Raw genomic sequence first — 21,298 nt, forward strand, 5'->3', positions numbered from 1 at the left:
AATGCACTTCGTCTCTACATTGCATTGCTTAAATGTTAAGCCAAAGGCAAAGCTGAAGGATTTGCAGACAACTGAGTTAGATAATCCATCTTTCCCTCCTCAAGTACTCACTACTGTAACCTATACATGTATCAAAAAACAGCTGGAGCACTATGGAACAAGGGCTATCTGACCATTCAACATCTGGCTTTGGTGCTGAAGACTTGTTTACCAGACCAGCCCTGCTGTTCCAATGCATTTACAACACTGCCATATACCCAGTTATGGCATGTCCACAAAAAGTAAAATATATCCACTCCAGCTAATTACTGCCTATTGGTCTACAATTGACATCAGTAAAGATGTAGAGGGTGTTGTTAACAGCGATTTGAAGTGATATCTACTCAATGATGCTTAGTTTCATTTTCTTTTTTTTTGGCGTGTGCCTGCGTGCGTGCAAGTCTGTGCGTGTGAGTCTGCGCGTGTGAGTCTGCGTATGTGCGTCTGCGTGCGTGATGTCTTTTTCATGGCTTTTTACAAGGCGCGGAGCGAGAGAGAGAGACTGTGTGGGGTGCCACTCCTTACACAGACGTTTTCGCAGTATTTTCCTTTTATTTTACGAGGTCGAGTTGCGATTTCGACACTCAACCCAGCACGGATGGAAAACGTACTCGGGAGTGGACACGACTAGTTTCGAACCCGGGAACCTCCGCTTCCGGGTCCGGCGCCGATGTCATTGCACCACCAGCCAGCCCACTTAGTTTCATTTTCATTAGACTGCTTAGCCCCAAACATCATTACACACATGTACCAAATGTGGATAGGAGAGCTGAAGGGGAGATAGTGACTGCCCTCTCTTGCTTCAAGGCAGTGTTTGATCATCATCCATCACCTTCCCTCTACAATGTGGTGAGAAATGAGATGTGAGAGTGTTTATTTAATTCCATACATAATTCGTACTAAGTAATGAAGCAGCCCAAGCTGCTTAGACCAAGGCAACGTTCATCCTGCTGTTAAAAAGTTGCAAGTACAAGTGATATGTGGCTACAATTCTCTTGCGCCTTCATCAAGTTATTCCAGATCAGCATCTGGGAATGATCAGTATTGACTGAAAGCTAGACTAGACTCCATTAAGTCTATTTACCAATAAGACACAAGTTCGAATTACGATAGAATGGTTGGATCAGTATTGCTCCAACAATAGTCAAGCTGTGTACAACCAAGATAAAGAAACCCTTTGATCAGCATCCCCGTCATCTCTCTAACTGCATGTTTTCTCCACCACTCCAGATGCTAGCATGTTGCTTCCCCCTACTTTAAATGCTTGTTCACTCCTGTCTTCAAATGCTTGCTGGTTCCCTCCATCAGTCACTCCCACTGCCAAAAATACATCACAACTTTAAGCTATCCTCTCAATAATATGCAGCATGCGAAGTACTAAAGTACTTTTGCAGCACCTTTCAAACCCACATGTGCAGCAGATGTGAAGGACTTCAGGTTCAGGAGGCCCAGGAGAACCTGTGGTTCTCCGAGTCACACGCCATGTTGACTGGGAAATATTTTGTTGTTTCTTCATCATTGTGTTTAATTCCTCGAACTCTCTGCCTGACACTTGGGAATATAAATGAAGTAATTCAGCTGAAGGAGTGCATCAATCCAAAGTGGAGGTATTTGGGCATTCCCATGGAAACACTTGCAATGGAATAAATGTGCAATTGTGTTTGCAGAATAATTCAGGCATAAATTGAGTTTATAATATTGAAATATACTTCCAGATAATGGCTTGGTAAAAATGAAATGTTCTACAGATTTAAAACTTCGGTAAAAAATAATCAAGTTCTACAATACCCTCTTTGACTTATTCACCAAGAGTTTGGGAATCTGTATCATGTAGACCAGTAAGATATTCATTTTCGGAACTGATAGTTTTGTGGCCAAGTTTGCAGATGATACATTGGTGTAGCAGCAGAATGAAGGAAGTTGACAGAACAACTTGGACAGAGAATAGGCAAAAGAAGTGGCAGATGGAATATAGTGTTAGGATGTGTAGTCATGCACTTTATAAGCATAGACTTTTTTTCTAAATGGGGAAAAAATCAGAGGGGCAAATGGACTTGGAAGTCCTTGTACAGGATCTCTAAAGATTAACTTGCAAGTTGAGTTGGTGGTGAGGAAGGCAAATGCAATGTTAGCATTCATTTCGAGAGGGCTAGAATAGAAAAGCACGGATATAATGCTGAGGCTTTATAAGGCCTTGGTCAGACCACACTTGGAGTATTGTGAGCAGTTTTGGGCCCCTTTTCTAAGAAAAGATGTGATGGTATTGGAGCGGGTCCAGAGGAGGTTCATGAGAATGATTCTGGGAATGAAAAGGTTAACATATGAGGAGCACTTGATGGCTCTGGACCGTACTTGCTGAAGTTTAGAAGAATGTAGGTGAGGATCTAATTGAAACCTATCGGATTTTGAAAGTCTTAGACAGAATGGATATGGAGAGGATGTTTCTTATAGTGCGTGAGTCTAGGACCAGAAGGCACAGCCTCAGAATAGAGGGACGTCCATTTAGAACAGAAATGAGAAGGAATTTATTTAGCCAGAGGGTGGCGAGTCTGCAGAATTCATTGCCACAGGCGGCTGTGAAGGCCAAGTCATTGAGTATATTTAAAGTGGAGGTTGATGGTTTCTTGGTTAGTCAGGGTGTTGAAGGTTACGGGGAGAATGCAGGGGAATAGATTTGAGATGGACAATAAATCAACCATGATGGACTAATGGAGCAGACTTGATAGGCCCAAATGGTCTAGTTCTGCTCCTATGTCTTTTGATTTCATTATTTGTTCTTGTTTTAGCTGTTCGCTTAGGAATCAGATTGGGGTGGGAGGTGTTGGATTACCCTGGGATATCAGGATGAAGATTTAGCCCAATCTACATTCTGTTTGTGGTCTGTGATATCTGTTTGAATATCTATGACGTGAACATCTATGCAGATTCTGTACATTACAGCAGAAAAGTGCTATCACCAGTATTATAAACCAATAAAAATTACTTTAGGGTTGCTAAAGATAGCACAAAGGTTTGAGGTGAAATATTGGAAAAAAAATCAATAAAGGAAAAGCTGTGTAGTTTACTCAGGATCCATGGACTGTTAATATAATGCAGTTTAGTTTTATCATTGACAGCACTGATTGTCTGCTGAATGGTTTGTTTTCTTGGCAAATTCATTTACATGGAGGAGCAAAAGATACAGTAGCATTGCTGAGAATGTGAATAAATATGTTTCTGATTTCCATCCACAAATGGCTGCATTTCCCAGTGATCAACCATTTTAATTCCTATCCCCATTCCCATTTTGACATGTTGGTCCATGGCCTCCTGTTCTCCCACGACGAGGCCACTCTCAAGGTGGAGGTGCAGCACCTCATATTCCGTCTAGGTACCTCCAATCTGATGGCCTAAGCATTGATTCCTCCTCTTCCTCTTCCGTTCCCCACTCTGACCTCCTATCACCTCCCCCATGGTGCCCCTCCTTCTTACCTTTCTTCCATGGTCCTCCCTCCTACCTTTACCTTTACCTCCCAGCTTCTTTCTCCATACACCATCCCCAAACCCACCTGCCTTCACCTGTCACCTTCCAGATTGTCCTCATTCCCCTCCCTCTTCCTTCCTTTCCCAACCTAATGAAGGGTCTTGGTCCCAGACATTGACTGCTTATTCCTCTCCACAGACGTTGCTTGATCTGTTGAGTTCCTCCAGCATTTTGTCTGTGTTGTTTCTGGTTCATTTTCTCATTTACAGCAGCAAGTATTCTATTAGTCATTTCCTCAAGAAAGGGGTTTCCCTTTTGGGACCAAGATGAGAAATCTATTTGTCTATTTGGAATTCTTGGCCTCACGATTGTAGATTCACAATCATTGACTCTTTCCAAGGAAAAGATCGGTTATTATTGAGTTTGCTAGAAGGTGAAGCCGTACTCCATTCAACTAGGCAATTGGATTCTGTGGTATGATTTTATTTATTAATGCATTAAGATTAGACTGTAGGTTTTTTCATACAGGAATGGAAGCAACCTTGTATATGCATTTCAGAAATGTACGTCAGGTTGTAACGCAAACAACAGGAATTCTGCAGATGCTGGAAATTCAAGCAACACACATCAAAGTTGCTGGTGAACGCAGCAGGCCAGGCAGCATCTCTAGGAAGAAGTGCAGTCGACGTTTCAGGCCGAGACCCTTCGTCAGGACTAGAGATGCTGCCTGGCCTGCTGCGTTCACCAGCAACTTTGATGTGTGTAGGTTGTAACGCAAACAGGTTGTAACACTGCCTTTTGCTCCTGATCTTAATTCTTTAAATTGATAGTGTAAAGCTCAGGTGATGGTATGCTTTTCTTTTAAATATGATACGCTAGAAACTTTTTTTTGTTATATAGCAAGAGCAGTATTTGTATAGTTCTTTATAAGTCAGGCTACCTTGTATCACAGCCAGTCTTGTATGCTCCTACAAACTGCATGGTGTTGGAATATTGTTTCTGTAGCCGTCTTCAGGATTCGTTCACCCAGCCTGATGCAGGTTTGTAATTCAGTTATCACAATGTAAGTGACTACCATTACAACAGCATTCAGATTTGTGCAATTCAATTGTTTAGAGCACAAAACCATCTTGGCCTACACCATATCTCTGCCATTTTACCAATCGCTTTATCTTTCTGCAAATAAGTTTGTTATGAGTTGCTGAAACTTTTCATGTTTTCTCTTTCTTGCTCATGCAGCCAAATGGTGGTAAAAAGGTAAATTGGTTAGTGTGTTTTGTGTGCTTGCAATGATTTTCTTCTCCTGATGATGGCCTTCAGAATGTTACACCAGCACTGTGACTACTCCAGCGCACATGGGGGTGGGGGGGGGGGTGCACCACTGCATGTTCGGCAATGCAACAAAATCCTGATCCAGAATATTGAACAAAACAATTCTCAAACCATTCTCTTTCTTTATGCTTTAGTTTGCACATTTGGTTGCATTTTTTTATTTTATGGTTTTGACATTCATTCCATCACAACAACTTTACATCAGTACCCTGTCTTGTTTTGATATGGTTTGGCCTAACGTACTCCACGGTGCAGATTATGTCAGCAACAGTGATGTTGGCTGCAGCCTCTAGCCTTCCAGTTAATGATCAAGTCAGGTGTATCCTTTAATTTTTCCAACATGCACTGAAAACAGAGTGAGATTGAGACCCTTAAATCACTGGAGGATTTTATTGCAGTGGATCTGGAATTGAATGCATTGTCAAGAGCCTAACAAGCTGATGAACCCCACAATTAAATAGAAAGTCAGTTATTCAATGGATATGAGAGCTGATGGCAATTATCTGCTATTCACAACATTCCAGGACCTGTGGGGGTGACTGGTTTCCTTTGCTAAAATAATTTGTTACATATCAGTCAACATTAATTCATGCATTAATTCCTCTTTCTTCAGAAAAGGGAATTGATCAGAAAAGGCCATTTGCTGGAGTGGGCGCAGGCTGGGTTTGGTTCTTATCCACATTTTGTTGTCATTTGTATATCTGTGTCATGCTGGTGTTTTCCTTTATGTATCTGTGGCTGGTACTAAGCTGTCAGTGAGCTCGAAGTAAGTTTATTATCAAAGTATGTTAAGTAAACTATATACAGCATTGAGTTTCATCTTATGGGCAGCCAGTAAACAAAAAAAAACACAATAGAATCTATGAAAAAAACACACAAAAAAAGACAAATGTCCAATTGCAAAAAAAAATAACAATTTGTGCAAACAATAAAAAGTAAACAAATAATATGTAATACATGAACCACAGAGTCCCTGAAAGTGAGTTCACAACCACAGAGACAGTTCAGCACTGAGATGAGAGAAACCGGTCCAGGTCTTGGAGTTAGACAGGAATTAAAAAGAAATGTGTCTACAATCTTCAGATTAGATTGGGAAGTCTCATTCTCTCATTCCTGATTCAAGAAAACCTTCTAGTAATAGATACCATCCTTTTAGTGACCACATGAACACAGCAGTTGTTAACTACCAATCTTCAGCTGAAATACATTGGTACGTCTCGTGTATCAGCAGTGTTTCTGTGGAATTTCTCTGCATTCGAATGGAACAAACCAGAAGCTTGTCTTTCAGCAATCTGAATCGAAGTCAGATCTTTTCATCATGTAATATGTAACAGTCTTGAAATAAGTAAAAACAGTCGAGTTTACAAACTTTACACTAAAGTGTCTTGTTTCGCATTGCATTCTGCCTGGCTCGTCATTCAGCTGTCTGCATTTGAGACATATCGAGGTGCTCTTTATGTTTTGTTGCTATTTATTGTAGAGCAATAAAGTATCTTTGGCGGCAAAGAGAAAGAAGATTTAAGTGTTTCATGCCAGTTCAGTAATTATGGACTTTGACAATTGTACTCCACTACAGTTAGAGAGTGTAGCTTTCAGACTAAACAAAGAAGGAGTTAAAGTACATCACAGATTAAGGAGTCATTTACCAAGAAGTTTAAGAGTTGAAAGAAAACTTGTGTATTTGTCTCCTATAAACTACCATTTTGAAATGAGTGTTCTGTGTCCTTGGCCAAATCCACAAGTTGTTAATTGTTTTAGCCATCTGGAATGTCAGCCGCAGAATTGTTGCATTATGCTTTGCAAAAATGGTGGGAGATTATGAAAGGAGGAATATTTGATTTGCCTTATCATGTACAAACTGCAGACTTTTAAAAATGAGCTTGTTAACACCTTTTTGGTTTATTATCATTCATGTATGAGGTTAGATTTTTCACTGTGGTGTGGTCTTCATACCAGGTACTCACTCTTTGGTACATCCTTTGAGTTTTATCAGCAAACTGTTTCACTATTTAGGATTGGGTAAAGCACTTCAAACTTCACTCAGTGTTCACGTATGCTTCAGGCCATGACCAGTAGAATGAAGCTAGGAGCAGGAACAGTTACCCTGTTCAGCTCAATCAACACAGACCAAGGACTGAATTATGTAGTTCAAATATTCATAGAAAGACACTGAAATTTTCCTGGTATTATCTTGACGACCCTTGTTGTGACCTTGACCTTTTGTTCAGTATTAAAATAGCACCACAATAAGCCAAAAGAGGTGAATTTTGTGACTTTGACAATTAATGTCCAATTGAATGCACTTTGTTTTAACTCATTTCATATTTTGCCTGAGTGATATTTTGCATAACTTTTATAGGGGAAAGGCCGTCTTCGCCGCTCCAATCACAACAGTCCCACTTCTCCGGTGGCAATGCGATTGCTGTCAGTCACAGACGTTCCTGAAGAAATAGTGAGTGCCGATGAGTCAATTGATGTGGAATTGACAGAGCAACAGAAGGCAGCCATGCAGCAAGAGGAGAGAGTATTAACCGAACAAATAGAGACTCTACAAAAAGAAAAGTAAGAGTATTAAGAGTACCTGACTAGTGTCAAGACGCTTTTGAGCTATGGACAGAGTTCAGGTAGCCAGCTGGTACAAAACTTTGATTAAATAACAAAGTTGATGAAGAAAGCGAATACATCTAAGCGTTGACTACGTTGATTTTCAGAAGGTATAAGCCAAAGTTCGACAGAAAAGTAGTTTAGCTAAATTGAGGCCCAGTGAATAAAGAAATCCGTGCAATCTCAAGATTTAAAGTGGTAATTTAAGCTAATTGGTTGCTTTTTTTTGACAACTGACTGACGAGCAATGCTTCTCAAAGTTTACTGCTGAGGACCTGCCTTTTTCTGAGTCTACTTCGAAGTCTTAGCTATTCAACTGCATCATCAGTGATGTCCCGTTATAAAATATGTTTGCAGATCATTGTAAAATGTTTACTTGCATTTACAACTCAGTGAGGGAAACAATTCCAGTTTGCGTAGAGCTGCTTGCAGGGCACTAGGACATGAGCTGACAAGCAGCGGGTAACATTTACCACACAGTAATTGTCTTCAACAAGAGAGAATTTATAAGTATCTACCCTCCACAATCAGAGGTTGGATAGCCTGCAATGCGTCACTTCCCTCCGGATACTGAAACTTCACCCACCACAAACAAATGGGTTAATGTTATGAAATACTCTTCAGTCGGATGAGTGCAGCTCCAGCTACAGTAAGGAAGCTCAGCCCATCATAGAACAAAAAATGGTACAGCCCACAGTGTTTTGCCATCCCTTTAACCTGCTCTAAAATCAATTTCACCCTTTCCTCGCACATCACCCTCCATTTTTCTTTTCATCCACGTGCCTATCTAAGAGTCTCTTAAATGTCCCTAATGTATCTGCCTGTACCATTACCCTTGGCCATGTGCTCCACACATCAAACACAGCGTTTTTAAAACATATATACCTCTGACATTTCCCCTGTACTTTCCACCAATCACCTTAAAATTACGTCCTTTCAGGATGAACAGCTTGCCTAATGGTCATCCATCCAATGCTCAAAGCACCAGTTTCCTCCCTCTCAGTGCACTGAGATCATTGTGTGTACTTTCTACAAAATATCTGCAGCTGTTCTGAGTGCACCTCCCACACCTCTGACTGCTCCCACTGAGAAGGACGTGGTTAGTAGGCGATGAAAGCACTACCACTTCTGGGATTCTCTCGAATGTCCAACTTGGATATAAGTTGACATTTTCTGCTGGTCTAAACCCTGGAACTCCCAAGCCACGTGGGTCCCTTCGTCTGAAGGGCAACTTACCAAGCTGTGACAATTCTAGGGTGATTTCTGTCCTTGTATTTATATTAGCAAATAGGTCAGAGTATTTTATCTCCTGTGATTTTGCCTCCAGATTGCTCTGTGAGACAGCAGAGACTCAGTGGCCAAATGGCGGCCTCCTGTGCCATAAGGAAATATGGAAAAAGTTCCCTTCTCCCTTATTTCCTTTCCTTCCAGTTAAATCCTTTCTGCAGTTTGCCCAAGAGGGGCCTCACTTTTGAATAAAGACAAGAATTCTCAGTGTCAGGCAGACAATTATCTGACCTCAGGCTTGTGCTACTCACACTGGCAGTGGAGAAGTTGTATGTAATGAAGCAATTATACCTAGAGCCCCAAAGGAATATTCTGTGACACCTCTCTCCTTGTTCTGGTAAATAAGCTCTACTCCGAATTGGTGAAGCCTTTGTTAAGGCAATTTGCTGAATGCCCTCAGAGGTTAACAGGTTTTTATTTGGCATGTGGCATAATGCTAGCAAGTTTTCTTATGCAGTGAGTATTCTATTGTGATGAGCACTGATTAGCTGTTGTGCATTGAGACTGGTTACAAAAGTAACCGTGGACACAGCAGAATGATGTAGTTGGGCTGCAAGCCGCGATTATTTCAGTTCTGAAGGGAATATTTGTATTTGATCATGACTTCAGCACTGTTACTTGTTATCAAGGCATTATTCCTCAGTAGCAGGCAGCCAACCATTGTCAATTTGGCTGCTGTGCAACTCCTTTATTATTATTCCAGCAGTTGAGAAGGCAAGTGAAGTAAAGCAATCAGACTTAAGGCTAGGAAGAATGTTTTATATCTGTAGACATCTCATTTTCTGTGTATATTGTCCAAGATTTTATAGATTATGCTTTGCTTTAGGGATGAGCTGACATTTGAAATGCTTGCGCTGGAGCCACGAGCCTCAGATGACGAAACCCTGGAGTCAGAAGCATCCATCGGAACGGCTGACAGCTTTGAAAACTTGAATATGGACTCCGAGGGAGCATTATCAGAACGTTCTGGTAACCGATCCAAGGACATTTGGTCTCAACTGCAGCCTGTTAGCAGTTCAGATAATTCCAGTGTTGCTAGATTTAAATCCGCAGTTTGTTCCTTGGTGGGACACGGCCGTTTGAGAGGGACAGATGTAAAAGCTGCAGGTCATGTTGTCATGAAGAAGTAACGTGGTTTGAAGGGGGCAAGATGAAGCATTGTGTCTCTGGGCAGATGATGGGTCAGAAAGATTATGATGGCAGGAGGTGGGGTTGGTGTGGGTGAGCCAGAGTTGGGAGCTGTGCCATGCATATGTTGCTGGCCAAAAGGACGATAATGCAGATTCAGATTGGGGAGGGAATGCACGCAGCAATCCCGTGGATGCAGTGGTCAGGGTGGAAAAGGCAGGTGGTTGTCAGATGCAGAGGCCTAGATTCAGCAGGCCAAGCAGCATCTATAGAAAGGGAGAATTTCATGTTGGAAACCCTTCTTCTGACAGTGTTCAAACTGAAGTGTCCTGATGATGTCTTGGCCGGAAACATCAACTGTTTATTCCTTTCCATAGATGCTGCCTGACCTGAGTGCCTCCAGCATTTTGTGGTTGTTCTCGGTTTGCTTAACCAGCATTTTCTTCCTTTCCTTCAGCAGCTAACTATCCTAATTCCTTGGAAATCTGGCTTGTGGATGTTAAGTTTGAGGTGCAGCTGAAGTTTGATTTAACTCAAAAAAAGTATTTGGGGAGCAAATTATTAGATTAAATTGGACAGCTTTTGTCAGCATCAACATTAGAATAAAATCAAGCTGTAGAGAACTTGCCAGTACTAACGTTTTGTTTTTATCATTCATGGACAGAAAGAAGCCTGGTTACAAGTTCCATTGGTCAGGCCCGATCTGAAGCAGGGAGAAGGTTGAGGAGGCCACAGAGGAAGAAAACTGACTCCATTGTGTCAGTTGAATCGGCTGTTCACACTTCACCGGCAGTGTCACAATCATTATCTTGTTTACCTCAAGGAGGAAAGCGATTTCGCTTCCGTTCAAAATCACCATCGCCGGCACTTTACCGTTCCCACAATGTCACCAACACTGCAGAACCACGGGCCGAAATGGACGGAGCTAAAAGTCAGGAAGAGAGGCCACAGTTTACAAGCAGAGGGACCTTCAATCCAGAAAAGGGCAAACAAAAATTAAAGATGATGAAGCGCTCGGCACAGAAGTCCAAAGATTCAACTGACGGAGTCTTGGGCACAGACAAAAAGTGTAACACAGACCCTGATTTTGGTGCTCCCCAGCAGCTGGTGGTATTTGGGAACAATGAGTTCATGGTGTGAGACCAAGAACTTGGAAGGTTTCTGTCCTAATTGAGTGGAGGTCCTTAATCCATCCCAGTGCATCTTTCTTGGGTAGCTGCTATCTCAGTGCATCACATGCAATACTTCCAATCCTCATAGATGGCATTACTGCCGCAAGGAATGACAAAGGGAAGCAATTTCTCTCTATTTGGGGAAACAAAACCTGCCGGAAGATTTGTACTGTGGCCTTAACCATTCAGACACTGAGAAGACAGAACGTCTGCACCTGTCAGTGTGCTCAGAAGGATGTAGGTTGCAGATGCATTCACAAACAGCTGTTCTTGAGGGATAACAAGGTCATCAGCAGTTCAGAGCATTGTGGTAGGAAGGCCGTACTTGAAGGAGCACTTGCTTAATCAGTGTTTGCCATCCACAAGAGGGGACTTTTCAGAAGACTGAAGGAAGGAAGTGGATTTGAACTGTCATCCCATAATTACACTCCATTAATGCTTATGGTCAAAGATTATTGAGGGACTTTATTTAGGAAATCGCAAATGACAATTACAATCAGACTCAATAACACTTCTCACTAACTTGAGGCACTGCTGTTAGATAAATATTTTTATGTGTTTCGAAAACATCCAGTAGCCACTGGGAAATGTAAGCCAAAATGTCTGTGTAAAAAAAAATAATGCATTAACCATACGTCCTATGTCTGACATTTTTTCAGGGTTTCAGGAACCACTTTGCGTGTCTAGTAATGCTGCTCCTTCCTGGGTGTTTAGAATTTATGAAACATGGAGTTAAAGGGACCAACCTGACTAGTCGTTGAGCTTGCTGATCCAACAGCTGTCCCAATAACAGCAGATGCATACCCAAGTCAGCAGCTCATTGACTGCAATGCATGATAAAAGTGTAGGTAAGCTATTATCATACAGGCTCCTTGAAACTTAGCCCAGAAGAAAATCTTCTATTGAATCGTCAGTATTAAAAGCAAAGAGGACTTGAAGAATTTTTAGTCTGACTTCTAAAGCTTACTATTAACTCAATGTTTTTGTTTTTAACCTTTCATTTTAATTGAAATTTGTCTTTGAAAAATTTGGTTCTGTGATATAAGATTGTAGCTTCCTGTCCAAAGGCAGTATCTATGGAGTAGATTAGGAACAAAACTGAATGTAACAATCACTGGAATGGGCATGCTGGGCTTCTTCTAATTTATAGTATGCTCATGACTGTATATTTCAAGAAATCTCTTTGTAAAGGATATATTATCCTGTGTCATATTCTATAATAAGTACTCATGTAAACTGTTTGGTAATCTTCAACCCAACAGAGAGGTGTCTGGACAGTTTCAACTCTGTATTTTTGACATTAGCAATTGGGATGGCATCTTGTGTATAAAGTGCAATTTATCTAATATTTCTTAAATATATCTGTGTACGGTGTACAAACAAGTTCATGAACAAATCTCCCACGGCTTATTAAAGAGAAAGCTGTATAAATTACATCCCGACTTTCTTCTTGTGCATAGAAGAGGAATCTAAAAGATACTACAGTCAAATCTGCGACGCCAGAATGATAGAATGCATCATAGCATTAAAAAAACGAAACCTTTATTCCCCTTTATGGGGACAGGTAGATAATGAATGGCATTTTGCTCTTTCTGTGTGTGTGTTTTTATGTGTGTTTGTGCTATTTTTTCCTGATCCCAGCTAGGTTAAACCACTCCAACCTGAATCTTTCTGAGTCAGAAACGGTCTTTGGTTACATTCTTGAGTTTGCATGGTTTGAACCTCCTCAGTGATCCATTGCAGTGAGAAAGGTTACCTTTACCAGTCTAGCTAGCTTTGTGGAATGGGAATGGTTTAACTTACTGAAGTTAATTTTTCTCTCTGACAGCAGAAAACAGTATTTATGAAATTGACAATTTTGCACATGAACAGGGCTACAGAATGGAACTAGATCTCATGCAGGACAAAGTGTGGGAGAGGAGCTGATCAAAGGTTGGAGTTGAAGACATCCCTGTTTGAATGAGCAATATACAGTATATTACCCTTGCCTGGCTCAATTACACTAGTTTTGCTTGTTGTATTCTGCATGGTTTATCAGTTATTTTGTTAATTCCCTGCATCTCCCCTCCCCCACCTCCAAAAACTGAATTCCAAACTATTACTGCCTTTACCCAATAATTTCAAATATGTTGGCTGCTGACGAACACAAAACCCTTGCAGATTTTTTTTCCATTCTGTGACCTGAGAATCTGACTTCAGTCTTTGGTGGATCAACTAACAGGTGTGAAGTGCAAAATGGACTTATGGCTTAATGTTCAGTTGGAAACCAAGACCAGTTCAACATCTTGGAGAAGAAGTGGGGTTATGCAGAGTTGCGTAACTGGAGAAACAGGGGCGGTTGCAACACTCTGAGTCCAGTGGTGATGGCATTTAAAATCACAGATGATTATTGAATTGTTTCTTGTATTTGATGTTTCAGGAGACATGAAGAACTCAGCATGTCAGGCAGCATCTATGGGGAGAAATAAACAGTTGACAATGAAGGGCCTTAGCCTGAAATGTTCAGTTTTTATTCCTCTCCATAGAAACTGCCTGACTTGCTGTGTTCCTCCAGCGTTTTGTGTGCATTACTTAAGATTTCCAAGATCTGCACAATCTGTGGTGTACAAGGACACAGCTGTGTCTACAATTGTTCCCTTTCTGTCAAATAATTTCAAAAAGTCTCATACAGAGTTTGTAACAAAATCAGATACATCGGTGAAATATGACTAATTGGTATTACAGGATTGGTGTTTGGAATACATTTCTGGGTTACTGTTTTACTTGTATGCTAATTTAATAATTTGCCATGATCTAATAAAGTTCGTTCTTGTCTTTTTATGGAGTTGTAGCCAATATTTTTCTTTATATACTTACTGAGAGAAAGATTATGGCAATTTACAGTTTAATATTCATGTTCAATGGTTCATTAATTTTGAATAATCTCTTCATCTTTCCTCCTGAAGGTTTTGACTGTATTTAGCTTCATTAATACTGGCTAAAAGATATTCTTCAGTGCTTGAACTTGCACATTGAAGTTGCAAGCTTGGAAGACATTTGCTGCTGTTGAAATTGAGCCATGATTACTTAGCATATTAGATTATTAGAATTGCTTGCAGGCTATTCAAAGTAAATAAAAAGGAACACAATAAAAATTAATGAAAGACTGCCCCCAACAGGGCAGACAATATCCAATATACAACAAACTGTGCAAATACAAAGAGAAAAACAAAATAATAAATAAATAAATAAGCAATAAATATCAATGAGATGAAACATCCTTGAAAGTGAGTCCATAAGTAGTAGGAACAGTTCAGAGATGGGGGTGAATGAAGATGAGTGAAATTATCTCCTCTGGTTCAAGAGCCTGATGGTCGAGGGGTAACAACTGTTCCTGAACCTGGTGGTGTTTTTCAGCAAAACAGATTCAGATTTATCTTTAACATGTACATGAAAGCATACTGTGAAATGTGCAGTTTATGTTAACAACTAACATACCTAAAGATATGCTGAGGATGGCCCACAAGTGTTTTTTAGTGTCAAAGACTTGAGCTCTAGAATTAACTGTGCACTAATCAAGCTGTTCCAATGCAGTTACTTTATTGGCATCTACTTAACAAGAGGAAAATTACTCAGGTGTGTCATGTTCGCAAACACAGCAAATCCAATCAAGCTAATTACCCAATTAGTCTAAATCTCAGTCATCGGCAAGCTGATGGAAGGTATCATGCACAGCTGTTGCTCCCTGTAACAGTCTCGCTGATGCTGAGTTTGGGTTTTTACATCACTGCTCCGCTTTGGGCCCAATGACAGCTGAATTCCAGAGGTGACGAGAGGAACTGCTTTTGACACCAAGGCATTTAGAATCACACAGTATGAAAAGAGCCACATTGGCCTGACTCATCTGAGCCAACCAAGATACCTAATTGAACCAGTTTCATTTGGACCACATCCCTCTCAACCTTTCCTATCGAAGTCCATAAGTCGTAATTGTATCTGTCTCGACCACTCTGTCCTGTTCTATATACTCACCACCTTCTGGAAAAAATTGCTCCTTGGGTGCCTTTTAAACCTTTCCACTTACTTTAACTTTAGACACCCCTACCTTGGGGAGAAGACCGATCAAACATCTTATCCATTCTCCTCACTAAGGTCACCCTCCTGTGGCACACCACCAGTCACAGGCCTCCACACAGAGACAGCCATCTTCTACCTTACTGTCTCTGCATTCTACTAACACACAGTGGAAGGCTCCTTCTCTTTAGTTTATTAAGCTGCTTGCAGAACCTTCCTTCTCATAACCGGCCACCACAGGTTGAAACACACTAGTTAGGCACAATCGGACCTGCCCGTGCTGGACTACAGAAAACACAAACCACAGAATTGGTCTGATCGTCTTTCTCCAAGCAGGAAAATTAGTATAGACTGTATCTGAGTAATGTTCAGGTTCGGAGGACCATCTGTACCCTGATGTTTCTGTCAGTTGAAAATGCTATTGACCAAGATCATAGAATAGTACAGCACATTACAGGTCCTTCAGGCCACAATGTTGTGCTGACCCTCAAACCCTACCTCCCATATAACCCCCCACCTTAAATTCCTCCATATACCTGTCTAGTAGTCTCTTAAACTTCACTAGTGTATCTGCATCCACCACTGACTCAGGCAGTGCATTCCACGCACCAACCACTCTGAGTAAAAAACCTTCCTCTCATATCCCCCTTGAACTTCCCACCCTTACCTTAAAGCCAAGTCCTCTTGTACTGAGCTGTGGTGCCCTGGGGAAGAGGCGCTGGCTGTGCACTCTATCTATTCCTCTTATTATCTTGTACACCTCTATCATGTCTCCTCTCATAGCCCTAGCTCTCTTAATCTCTGATCAAAATGTATACTCTCTAAACCAGGCAGCATCCTGGTAAACAACAGGAATTCTGCAGATGCTGGAAATTCAAGCAACATAAGTCGACTTCGTCCTGACGAAGGGTCTCGGCCTGAAACGTCGACTGCGCCTCTTCCTATAGATGCTGCTTGGCCTGCTCCGTTCACCAGCAACTTTGATGTATGTTGCTGGAGCATCCTGGTAAATCTCCTCTGTACCCTTTCCAATGCTTTCACATCCTTCCTATAATGAGGCGACCAGAACTGGACACAGTACTCCAAGTGTGGCCTAACCAGAGTTTTATAGAGCTGCATCATTACATCGCGATTCTTAAACTCTGTCCCTCGACTTATGAAAGCTAACACCCCATAAGCTTTCTTAACTACCCTATCTACCTGTGAGGCAACTTTCCGGGATCTGTGGACATGTATCCCCAGATCCCTCTGCTCCTCCACACTACCAAGTATCCTGCCGTTTACTTTGTACTCTGCCTTGGAGTTTGTCCTTCCAAAGTGTACCACCTCACAGTTCTCTAGGTTGAACTCCATCTGCCACTTCTCAGCCTACTTCTGCATCCTATCAATGTCTCTCTGCAACCTTTGACAATCCTCTACACTATCTACAACACCACCAACCTTTGTGTCGTTTGCAAACTTGCCAACCCACCCTTCTACCCCCACATCTAGGTCGTTAATAAAAATCACGAAAAGTAGAGGTCCCGGAACAGGTCCTTGTGGGACACCACTAGTCACAATCCTCCAATCTGAATGTACTCCCTCCACCACGACCCTCTGCCATCTGCAGGCAAGCCAATTCTGAATCCACCTGGCCAAACCCCCTGGATCCCATGCCTTCTGACTTTCTGAATAAGCCTACCGTGTGGAACCTTGTCAAATGCCTTACTAAAATCCATATAGATCACATCCACTGCACTACCCTCATCTATATGCCTGGTCACCTCCTCAAAGAACTCTATCAGGCTTGGTAGATACGATCTGCCCTTCACAAAGCCATGCTGACTGTCCCTGATCAGACCATGATTCTCTAAATGCCCATAGATCCTATCTCTAGGAATCTTTTCCAACAACTTTCCCACCACATGTAAGGCTCACTGGTCTATAATTACCCGGACTATCCCTACTACCTTTTTTGAACAAGGGGACAACATTGGCCTCCCTCCAATCCTCCAGTACCATTCCCGTGGACAACGAGGACATAAAGATCCTAACCCTGTCATTTCTGCACCTTTCCAAAATCTGCCTCCCAATCTGCTCCTCTGTATCTCTGCTGCTACCAGGGGGCCTATAGAATACCCCCAATAGAGTAACTGCTCCCTTCCTGTTCCTGACTTCCACCCATACTGACTCAAAAGAGGATTCTGCTACATTACCCACCCTTTCTGTGGCTGTAATAGTATCCCTGACCAGTAATGCCACCCCTCCTCCCCTTTTTCCACCCTCTCTATCCCTTTTAAAGCACTGAAATCCAGGAATATTGAGAATCCATTCCTGCCCTGGTGCCAGCCAAGTCTCTGTAATGGCCACTACATCATAATTCCATGTATGTATCCAAGCTCTCAGTTCATCACCTTTGTTCTTGATGCTTCTTGCATTGAGGTACACACACTTCAGCCCTTCTACCTTACTGTCTTTATACCGTTTATTCTGCTTCTCTTTCCTCAAAGCCTCTCTGTATGTTAGATCTGGCTTTACTCCATGCACTTCTTTCACTGCTCTATTGCTCCAGGCCCCATCCCCCTTGCAAATTAGTTTAAACCCTCCCAAACTATGCTAGCAAACCTACCTGCAAGGATATTGCTCCCCCTTGGGTTCAGGTGCAACCCATCCAATCTGTACAGGTCCCACCTTCCCCAGAAGAGATCCCAATGATCCAAAAATCTAAAACCCTGCTCCCTGCACCAACTCCTCAGCCACGCATTCAACTGCCATCCCCTCCAATTCTTACCATCACTGTCACGTAGCACTGGCAGCAATCCTGAGAATGCCACCTTTGAGGTCCTGTTCTTCAGCCTTCTGCCTAGTTCCCGAAACACACACTTCAGGACCTTATCCCGCTTCCTGCCTATGTCGTTAGTCCCAACATGTTTCACGACTTCTGGTTGCTTTCCCCCTCGTACCAGGATGTTGTGCACCCTGTCAGAGACATCCTGGACCCTGGCACCCGGGAGGCAACAAACCATACGGGTGTCCTCACATCCACAAAATCTCCCGTCTGCTCCCCGACTATGGAGTCTCCAATGACAACAGCTCTCCTCTTCTCCAACCCACGCTTCTGCACACCAGGTCAGACTCAGTGCTGGAGGCCCTGCCACCGTGGCTCACACCTGGTCTGTTGTCCCTGCCAACAGTATCCAGGACAGTAAACTTATTATTCAGAGGAATGGCTACAGGGGTGCTCTGCACTACCTGTCTGCTCACCTTCGCTTCCCCCCTCTGACTGTCACCCAATGACCTGCTTCCGACAGCCTAGGTGTGACTACCTCCTTATAGCTCTTATCTATGACTGCCTCATTCTCCCTTATGAGTCGAAGGTCATCCAGGTGCTGCTCCAGATTCCTTACACGGTATTCCAGATCGCCCGGCCATATGCACTTCTGGCAGATGTGACTCTGCGGGAGAGGGGCGTTCCCCCAAGACTGCCACATCTCACATGACAGGCACATCACCGTCTCAGGAGGCATTGTAAAGACTAACTGTGAGCAAGCTCGTCCTCCGCTTCTTCTCGTTGAAGCTTCTCAAGTGAAAGCCTCAAAGCTCCACTCCTTCACTGGCCCCCTCACTGGACTATAAACAGTGATTACTGCTGCTGTAATGCATGGTGCTAACCACCACACTAATGTGCCACTCCAAATGAGTTCAGATATGCCATCTTGCACCATCTGTAAACTAGCCAACTTGCACACAGGAAACATTACAAAAAATGATGACCAGTATGGCTATGTATAGGTATTAGTTACAGGATAAATATTGTCCCAAACACTATTTAGAATCTACTGTTTTTTTTACAATGTTGTTAAAATTCACTAAAACATACGAAAAATAGTATGACATGTCATCTGCAAAATAAGGTTCAGTGCTTCAGTGCCCCTATCAGCTCAGTGAAGTGTTGTTTGCTCTGCTAACACTTGAAACTTATTTTCCACTGTATAAACAAGGTATTAAACTAAGACCACATGATTGCTCAGGCTTTGGCAGTTAGCCAAGGTCATCAGACACATTGCAAATTTAACTAGGAATGTATTTGAACCGGACTGGATCAGGAAATGGGGTCAAGTGGTTGCACTCAGCCTTGTTATCTCCAAATGCAAGTGAATGAGAGGGATGTAAGCAACAGCAACTGCTGCGATGAGTGAAAATGAATGCAAACACGAGGAAATCTGCAGATGCTGGAAATTCAAGCAACACACACAAAATGTGCTGGTGAACGCAGCAGGCCAGGCAGCATCTATGGAAAAAAAAGGGGAAACCCATCCCTTATTTATTTATTTTTATCCTCCCCCCTTTTTTTCTTCCTCTGTCCCTCTCACAATCACTCCTTGCCTGCTCTCCATCTTCTTCTGATGCCCCCTCCCCCTTTCTTTCTCCCTAGGCCTCCTGTCCCATGATCCTTTCGTATCCCTTTTGCCAATCACCTGTCCAGCTCTTGGCTCCATCCCTCCCTCTCCTGTCTTCTCCTATCATTTCGGATCCCCCCCCCCTCACTTTCAAATCTCTTACTATCTCTTCTTTCAGTTAGTCCTGACGAAGGGTCTCGGCCCGAAGTGTCGACTGCACCTATTCCTAGAGATGCTGCCTGGCCTGCTGCGTTCACCAGCACTTTTGTGTGTGAGAAGAGTGCAATTTACTTTTTAAGAATCTACATACCAGGTGATATGTCATAGGGCTGCATCATAGCCTAGCAGTTGGCATAGAACTATTACAGTACCAGCAATCACAGACTGCGGTTCAATTCCCGCAGCTGCCCGTAAGGCTTTTCTACATTCTCCCTGTGGTCGTGTGGGTTTCCTCTGTGAAGTCTCCAGCTTCCTACCACACTTCAAAGATGGGTACAGGTTACAGCCAGTAACTTGTGGGCATGCAATGTTAGTGCCGGAAGTGTGACAACCCTTGCGGGCTGCCGGGTACAACCCGCAATTTGACGATAATGGTGTGTTTTACTGTATGTTTTGATGTACATGTGGCAAATAAAGCTAATCTAATCTTTTTAATAGTACATGGAGTGTGTCAGTTTAAAGTTGCTGCTCCTTTAATGGATTCTGGAGGCCACACCTTCGGGACTGGAACGGAAGGTAGATGAGGAAGCAACAATTGCAAATAAAGTCAGCAAAAGTTGAAACTCCCTAGTGTGACATTTTGTGGTCTGTAAAACTAATTCTAAGAACTAACACTGGTCTAAAAATAAGGTTTGTAGTAATTTGCGGCCAAGTAACCTACCCATGCAACTTCTATAATGCAGATAATAATGTATCATCATAACATGTCCACCGAGACCTCCAACAAAGATGGAATTGCCGACTGCTCCCGGAGCAAGCAGGTGAAAAGCAGCAAAGAATAAGCCTACAGTGAGCGATGCTGGAACAGGAGGGAAGAACCAATCGCGAACCATCGAATGGAGACTTGTGATGCTGTCCATGAAGCATGAAGTGAAGAGTGATGAGGTAGTAGTTTCTAGCTGGCGGATTCATATGGACAACATACCAATGGATCAGATACTCAACCAAGGACCACAGAAACATTCCAATCAGGAATAATAGAGGGAAGAAGTACTTGTGGACAGGGATGGAATATTCTGTTGTGAAAGATGTGAAAATCCAAGTTTCTTGCCTTCTGCCAACTTGCTGTAGCCATACCAGCTAAAGATAATCACAATGGGAAACCAAACTAATGGCACCACATACCGTGCTGTTTTTGAACAAGCTTCTACAAAATCCGAATAGAAGAGGCGTATAGGCCGATCTATTGGCTGATGCACCCATTCATCATATTTCTCACGCAAGTGACCAACTTGCCACAACAGATGCTTATTCCAGTCTACTAAATCATTTTCTGGATCCACTGACTTGCATCTTGCATCCATCACGATATCTGAAGCTTGATGGCCTTTTCCTCGTTCTCGGACAGCCTGTTTCTCCACGGCAGGAACCACTGCACAAATCTAATTGTCCTACAAACTATATGCCTGGCTATTTAAAACTGCCTGATCCTCTTTTAAGTCAGTATGGGTGGAAGCCAGGAACAGGAAGGGAGCAGTTACTCTATTGGGAGTATTCTATAGGCCCCCTGGTAGCAGCAGAGATACAGAGGAGCAGATTGGGAGGCAGATTTTGGAAAGGTGCAAAAATAACAGGGTTGTTATCATGGGTGACTTTAACTTCCCTAATATTGATTGGCACCT

At 42.5% G+C, this 21,298-nt stretch overlaps 2 protein-coding genes across 7 annotated transcripts in view; one reads left to right on the top strand and one right to left on the bottom strand.

Moving 5' to 3' along the window:
- Positions 1–13,831, top strand: part of myo9aa (myosin IXAa) — a 366,573-nt gene extending 352,742 nt beyond the window's left edge. For 4 of the 6 annotated variants that reach the window (XM_063071043.1, XM_063071047.1, XM_063071046.1 and 1 more), the window contains 4 exons: positions 4,742–4,759; positions 7,194–7,396; positions 9,552–9,694; positions 10,518–13,831. In XM_063071043.1, coding sequence (XP_062927113.1) covers positions 4,742–4,759; positions 7,194–7,396; positions 9,552–9,694; positions 10,518–10,993 — 840 coding nt within the window. In that variant the 3' untranslated portion in view covers positions 10,994–13,831. The remainder of the gene's footprint in view (positions 1–4,741; positions 4,760–7,193; positions 7,397–9,551; positions 9,695–10,517) is intronic. The other 2 variants (XM_063071045.1, XM_063071048.1) reach the window with 1 other exon arrangement.
- Positions 13,832–20,284: 6,453 nt separating this feature from the next.
- LOC134358131 (fatty acid 2-hydroxylase-like) lies at positions 20,285–20,997 on the bottom strand. The gene is given in 3 exon segments (XM_063070118.1): positions 20,285–20,491; positions 20,493–20,711; positions 20,714–20,997. Coding segments are annotated over 3 exon segments (693 nt in total). The 5' UTR covers positions 20,981–20,997.
- Between the last annotated feature and the right edge of the window lie 301 nt (positions 20,998–21,298).

The sequence above is a fragment of the Mobula hypostoma genome, chromosome 18, assembly GCF_963921235.1.
Source record: "Mobula hypostoma chromosome 18, sMobHyp1.1, whole genome shotgun sequence".
In the NCBI taxonomy this organism is placed as follows: domain Eukaryota; kingdom Metazoa; phylum Chordata; class Chondrichthyes; order Myliobatiformes; family Myliobatidae; genus Mobula; species Mobula hypostoma.